The 7,605-nt window shown below is 42.9% G+C and overlaps 1 protein-coding gene across 1 annotated transcript; it reads right to left on the bottom strand.

The window, feature by feature from the left end:
- Positions 1–744: 744 nt before the first annotated feature.
- On the bottom strand, positions 745–7,201 carry LOC311050655 (high affinity choline transporter 1-like; the record flags this gene model as incomplete). The annotated part of the gene is made up of 4 exons (XM_084064741.1): positions 745–1,305; positions 4,001–4,218; positions 5,468–5,611; positions 7,018–7,201. 4 exons carry the CDS (start codon positions 7,199–7,201, stop codon positions 745–747), a joined length of 1,107 nt encoding a protein of 368 aa, XP_083920867.1.
- Between the last annotated feature and the right edge of the window lie 404 nt (positions 7,202–7,605).

The raw sequence follows: 7,605 nt of genomic DNA, 5'->3' as shown, positions 1-7,605 counted from the left end.
AGATTTATTTAGTTTTTGTCACATTCCTAAGCCAATAATTTGACCATAATTTGACTTTTTTGTAGATGTTTAACCATTTTAAAGATGTTTTAACATTTTCTAAAATAGCAGATCTTTTTTTTTTAATTCATGAATATGGCTTAAAGGACGACTTCACCACTTTTCAACATATCTTCATATAATAGGTCCTCACTAATGCTCATGATAAAATGGTACAATTTTTTTCTAATCAGTCTGTGTCTCAGAGGAGGGCTGTAGACAGTTCAGAAACCCGTCTACCAGTGACATCATCGATGGGGAATCCAAGCTAATAGAAACTGCAGGCTTTGTATTCCTGGAAAGTTGCAATGCAATAATAGATCCCATTGTTCTCGCCTTAATAAAAATCGGAATAAAAAAATGGTAATCTTTTTGGAAAAAAAAATCCTGCCTAACGATGATGTCACTGGTAGATGGGTTTCTGGACTGTCCACAGCCCTCCTATGAGACACAGACCAAGTAGGAAAAAAATGTATAATTTTATCATGAGCATTAGTGAGGACCTATTATATGAAGATATGTTGAAAAGTGGTGAAGTCGTCCTTTAAGCAGTAAAATGTAGTTCAGTTTATGTGTATACAGTTTTTTTTAATATATATTATTTCTTATTCATTGTATAATTAGTAGAACTTTAATTAAATCCAACATTTCAAGATTTTGCCCTTTTTCTTTCTGTCTTACAAAACATTGGTAATAAAACTCCTCCTAACAGCTGGAGGTGGAGGAGGTAGCCAGCAAATTCTCAGTAGTCTCAGTAGCAGCAGGTAAGATTACTTCTGCTCTCCCCGCTCCATTTACACCCTTTACAGCCTTCCCAGCCTCCCTAAAGACACCAAGGACATCCCAGGAAGGAGGCAGCATGTGGCGGGTGAACACCAGACGTGCCAGCAAGGAGGCTGAAAGAATGATGAGCAAGGTTAGCAACATTATCAAAGACCTGAAGGGAAAATACTGGTGGATGTCCCCTGTTAACGCATCCTCCCTCCAACCGGGAAACGTCAGGACAGGGGGGATGTGGAGTAGAGGCTCCCCACTCAGAAATCTCAGAAAAGTCCCCAGGAAGTAGCCGGTGGCCGCACCGTATCCGTTAGCGAAGGGACAATGTACGACACAGATGATCTGCGGGAAGATCATGCAGAACATCAGGTCTAGACTTATCAGCCAGAAAGCCAGAACGCCTTTCCCAGTGAAGGCCAGACCGGTGCCAGCCAAGCCCACCAGCAGCACACTTAGGCGGATCACCCATGCATACTCCCTCTCTGATGCCTTGAGAGAGAGTGGAAAAGACTTGTTATTACAAAATGTATTGACATATATTGACATATATATATTTGAGTATTTGTATTAAATGTAAGTATTTGCTTTATGACTGTGTCTCAATGACAATGCAGATCAGTGTTGGCCGTCTGATCTCCTTCCTGTGCCTAATACCAAATATATGCCTATATGCCCACATATAGCGGTGTGGCATGCCGAAAATAGCAAATCTACAAGCTCATAATACGTTGTGGATGAGCGTGTAGATTTGTTATATTCAGCGTGTGACACCATCATACGACAAAGTATACATCAGGCTTAAAACTCTGGTCTCCAGAAGTGTTTATACTCGTTCACTGATAAGTTCCCAAATGTATTTCTTTAATTCAATAAAGCTGCAATCCATAACTTTCATATCCTACCCGGGATTCGAACAAGATCAAAAGAAGTCACACATCGAAAAACCTTGAAGGCAGGTGATGCACTCAAAAAAACAAGGATCAATAGCAAAAAAAAAAAAAAAAAGAAGCTTCGCACAATGTAGCTCCCTTAAATGACGACTTCACTCATTTTCAACCTATTTTCATATAATTGGTCCTCACTAATGCTCATTATAATATGGTATTTTTTTTGTCTACTCTGTCTGTGTCTCAGAGGAGGGCTGTGGACACTTCAGAAACCTTCCTACCAGTGACATAATTGCTGAGGAATCCAAGCTACTTTAATAGACACTGCAGGCTTTCTAATCCTGGAAAGTTAGCATGCTATAATCTCTCAAGAACAGATTCTGAGCTGCACTACTGAATCTGTCGGGAGGGCCATTCAAAACGTGTGAACACTGGCCTACAAGTGGGCGGGCCTTATATCAGGAAGGAAGCCGCGCTTTACCCAATCAAATGTAGTGGGCGGGACTTACATCTGTGCGTTCGCTTTCTAATGTGTTCCCACTGGAAACAAACCCAAACTTATTCAACAATAGCGTCCTCGGAGCCGACAACACCACGGAAAGTTAGTAACATTTTAACTTGTTCTTCCATTATAGAAACAAGTGGGCTTATAATAACCAAACAATCCATGTTCCGTGGGAGTAATGTTGTTAGTGTTCGGTGGGAGAAATGTTGTCAGTGGGAATGAAAACATAGGCGCCCCCACCGAAAGAGGAGGGCTGAGGGCAGACCAAACGGACCTACTTCCTGTATCCACAGTCTGGGAGGTCCACCCAGAGTCAAATTCAACGGAGAAAAACAGCAGAGGGCGTTTTTTTTTTTTTTACGATGGGTTCCCAGATTGAGCATGCTATAATGGAAGCCATTGTTCTCGGGTAAAAAATTATAATAATAATAATAATAACGATGATGTCACTAGTAGGCAGGTTTCTGAAGTGTCCTAAGCTCTCCTATGAGACACAAGCAGAGTAGATTTTGTTTTTGTTTTACCATAATATCATGAGCATTAGTGAGGCCCAATTATATGAAGATAGGTTGAAAATGGGTGAAGTCGTCCTTTAAGTCACTTTTATTTAGGCATCCAACGAGTGAGTAACATTTAGAACCAAAACTAAATATCTGTGCAGGTCATGTGATTATCACCTGATGAAACCGGTGTGTCCAGACCTTAGCACAATAGTAAACCGGTGTGTCCAGACCTTAGCACAATAGTAAACAATCATACAATATACAAATGTAACATACAAAGGTAGCACAAGTAATGCAACATAGATGAAGCAAACACATCATTGCCAGATAGATATTGAAGAAGAAAGAAAAAAACATCTTAATATTCAAGTTTAACCTTCCATGCCCCAGTTTTCAAATGTAAGATGGGGGGAGGAAACAGCAAATCACAGCATCCACCGAGGTCATACAACCAGAGAGCAAGGCCTAAACATACTGATGAATCCATGGAGTCCATAAATCATACTAATCTAATACTGTTCCAATGCTAAAATCCTCATTCGGGTCCACCTCCATCCCAATATATTTTGAGAGTAGAAATACTATGATTAGCCTTAGTAAAGTGGACAGCTAAACTGGACTGGATGCATCATAGGTACGAAGGGCATTCCTGTGTTCAGTGATCCTGCTTCAGGGCTCTCAAGGTCACAGGGACATTTCAGCATACATATTTCAAAACGGTCTTTAAGGATAATTGACTGTTCCTTAAAAGTCCTCATCAGAGCTACATATCCGTCTAACATGGTTAAATGTGATACAGAAAGACATTTAGGATGGTAACTTGTACCATGTAGTACCTGGGGTTTGCTCCCCCTGTGAGTGCTGACATACTGTTGATATACTGTAATAACGGACAGCTAATTTGGGAGGGCGAGACATTTCCCTTAGAATTTCATGCAATAGCTCTTGTCAACCAGTAGTGGTCCAACCCAACCACAATGTCTCAATAGAAGAGAAGATCCAACCATTGCAATTGTGTTAGTTATATTGTATTAACATACTCGCCATACGGAATTGTCAAAATAACGTTTTATTCACAAAAAAAGTATGGTTTGCAGCTTTAATAGAGCACCCATCTATCTATCACACCACCTCTTTTGCATAGCTGAAAGCCCTACAGGTCCTCTGTGCTTATCACAACAACGGTTTAGCATTTCTTGCCAGGATGCAAAGTGATATCTGCTATATACATGAAGACACAGAAACACAAGCAGACGCACACATGCAGAGACACAAGCAAAGTTTCCAACCCGTTTCCTGAGGTAGCTTTTGTAGATAATCTGAGTGAACATGGATGCAGAAGAAAGCATGGCAGAGTCTACAGAGGACATGACGGCTGCAGTCAATGCCCCAATGCCCAACACAGACACCCAGGACGGGGCGAGGTTGTGCAGGACCAGTGGAAGCACATGCCCTGCCTCCCCTCGCTCAAACGGAGTTGGAAGACCATACTCTGTCTGGTTCCAGTCTGAAAGGGGGAACCGGACATCCAAAGTGATGAGAAGATGAACTTGAACATGTTTTTTGTCTTATAGTCAGTGGACCAGCAGAGGGCAAATATTTCATCATTGATCAGCAAGATGGCAACAATTAGGAACAGAATCAATCAATCTTCAAGTCATTGTGTGGGATTTTCTCTTTGGTATTTTGGCAACACCTTATGGTGACTAGTGGCCACATCAAATGTGATTTAATTTAATACAAATCCCAGTGTTGCATTTCAGTTCCACAGCTAGCATGCTTGTAGTAGCAGTATACTTTTGATCTCATCTTCTTTCTCGCTAATGCAGGATTTTGTTTGGCATAACATTCTCAGTTTGATTTATACAGATAGATAACATTCAAATATGGGTTTGTTCAGACGTGTTGCTGCATTTGTTGTGCGTTACCTAATTCCTGCACATGCACATCATTTCCTTTGCAAGCACTACATTAAGAATAGGCTATTTGGTGGGAATGTAACATCATGCCCAGACTTTTCTCGTTTCACGAGGACAAAAGCTCAGTGTAGTGGGAATATAGGGCCAGACACTCGCAAACAAAATCAGTATTTAGATTAGTGGTGGACACAACACATTAATGTGGAATATAGTTATTGTGAAAATATGCCATTGAAAAATGATATCCAAACTTGAATCTCAAACTTTTAAACATTATTTGAACCAATCTGTATTGTAGAGTGTGTTAATACTATCTAACTAGTACATCTACAGTGGTTGGAGGAGGTCTGCCTATACTCTTCCATTGACAATTTTAGACCCAGGTGTCAGGTTGGACCCTTACTGGTTGACAATAGCCTGGGATCCAGACTGATTCTCTCTGTTCGGCAGGTTTTTTCTTCTCACGTTGCTTCTGAGTCTGGTACTGATCCTATTTCTAAGGGGCAGGACGGGCACCCGCGGGCACCCAGGCGCAGCGGCTTCTGGTTGGTCTGTGGCCATGGTCAAATAGGACCATGGCCAGACTGGGAAGCGAAGTGAGAGAAAACGAATCCGCCGAAACGGAGCGGATCAGTCTGGATTCTAGGCTAGGTTGACAAGTGGTATTGCATGAAGCTCATAAGGGCAATATTCTCCCCTGGCCAAACAGGCGATCTGTCTTAGCTCAGCGGTAGAAATTTGGTCTCATGCAGGAGATCAGGGTTCGAATCCTGGGTAGGACAAAAGTCACGGATTGCAGCTTTAACAGTGTGTGCAAGTTGTGTGTTTGTAAAGTACCTGCAGACACAGCCACTGCTCCTATGATGACTGAGGGAATCCCCATGATGCCGTAGATGATCATTAATGCAAAACACGTGATTTGGGCCTTAGCAGGTGATGCAGCAGAAAGGACCCTCTGATAGAATGCCTGGGAGCCCACTCCTCCCAGGGACTGCACACACACACACACACACACACACACACACACACACACACACACACACACACACACACACACACGCAGCACGGAGAAATTGTGCAAGGCAACAGCGCGAGGCTGTTCTGTCCTCTCTCTCTCTCTATCTCTCTCTCCCCCTCCCCCCTCCCTCCCTCCCGCTCTCTCTCTCTTTCCCCCTCTCTCTCTCCTTCCCCTCTCCTTCTCTCTCTCTCACACACACGCAGCACAGAGAAATTGTGCAAGGCAACAGCGCGAGGCTGTTCTGTCCTCTCTCTCTCTCTCTCTGTCTCTCTCTCTCCCTCCCTCCCACGCTGTCGCTCTCTCTCTCGCTCTCTCGCTCTCTCTCTCTCTCTCTCTCTCTCTCTCTCTCTCTCTCTCTCTCTCTCTCTCTCTCCCCCTCCCTCCCTCGCTCTCTCTCTCTCCCTCGCTCTCTCTCTCTCTCTCCCGTCAAAGGGTGCTCCCTGTCTCGCAGATGATTGGCTGTTTAAAACAGACCAGGCGGAAGTAAATTGCGAGCTGAAATATATAGCACTTTATGAATATTATAAAAGGAGAGACATGTGAAGGTTGAAAATAAAGTTGAAGTACTTATATACTTTTGCATGAGCGATTTTTGTAGCAATTTGGGAGAAAAGTGGAGCAGTGCTTTGGCCGTGAGTTGTTCCTAAGTGGTTGAGGTTCCAAAGGCGCACGGCTCTCTGATTGTATTGTTGGGATGGGATGGGATGGGATGGGATGCTGCTCCGCAGGTCTACGATGGAACAAACTGTTGTAGACAAATCCTACACGCCGTCAAACCAGACGTTAGATCTGAGCGTGCCGTACGCTCAAGACAAAGTCACGATGGACTGATAAATGCTGACAGTTGTGGTGATCTTGCCGTACACCAGTTTTTTGGTCTACACCACTTTGATAAATGGGGGCCAAGGTTTCTGCCCGACACCAATGGTTTTCAAACTACTGCATGGGAACAGGGGGGTCATGGGAAAAGGCACTCTCACAGAGAATTATTGCTCTACCTAAAGCTGACAATGGGATGTTGGTTAAAAAAATCCAGAAAAAGGTTTCACAAACTGACAAAGTCTGGTGGAGAGCGATGACTTATATAGACCCAGCCATACGAAGGCTTTATCAATGCATGTTTTTCAGATAATTATTTTTCTTCAGATATTTTTGGGCTTGTAGATCTGCAGTTTTTTAAACATTTAGAAATCTTGAACAATTGTGAAAAGTTTCAATAATTGTGAAAAGTTTCCCTGGCACAGCTTTTCTGATTGGGGGTCGGCGTTCACATCAATATAAGGTTTGTGATAGATCAGGGATTCACAAACCTTTTCATGTCAAGGTGTCATATGACATATGCATTGTCGTACAAATTATATTTTCTCACCTGTCATTGTGAAGATGCCAATATAAATGTTGATGTTGCGTCCTCCTATCATGGTGAGTTCACTTCTGGATCCCACACATTTCTTCTCCTCCCTCATGGATTTCCTAGAAGCCCAGACCCCCATCGCCAGGATCAAGGCATAGAAGACCAACACTGCTACCAACCCAGCTATGTTTAGAGCCATCGTGAGACTGTAACACACAAATGCAAGCAGACAGGATGTACAGTTAACATATTGACATGTCCTTATATATTGAATCCCTAACTGTTCCTGTTGCTGCCATGCATGGCTGCCGCTGCCATCGGGTGAGTCAAATGATAAAATGTATCATTTATCACGGAAATGTTATAATTAATGCTGAGAAATGCAGCCAATTCCATGCCTATTCACTGTTTCTTTTCCTCTCCAGGGGCAAAAGGACCATTCTGTATCTGGAGAATGCATGGGACTGTCGCTATAAACTGCACTGGATCAAAAGTAAATAACTGTTATTGTCTCCGCCAGGCCAAAGGACGGACATGGGGTAAAACATACTCTCTTGCGTATGTTTTACCCCATGTCCGTCTGTTCGTGTGTCCGTCCGTGTG

The sequence above is a fragment of the Gymnoscopelus microlampas genome (assembly GCF_963454915.1).
Source record: "Gymnoscopelus microlampas genome assembly, chromosome: 8".
NCBI classification, from domain to species: domain Eukaryota; kingdom Metazoa; phylum Chordata; class Actinopteri; order Myctophiformes; family Myctophidae; genus Gymnoscopelus; species Gymnoscopelus microlampas.
This window is presented reverse-complemented; position numbering and strand designations above follow the sequence as displayed.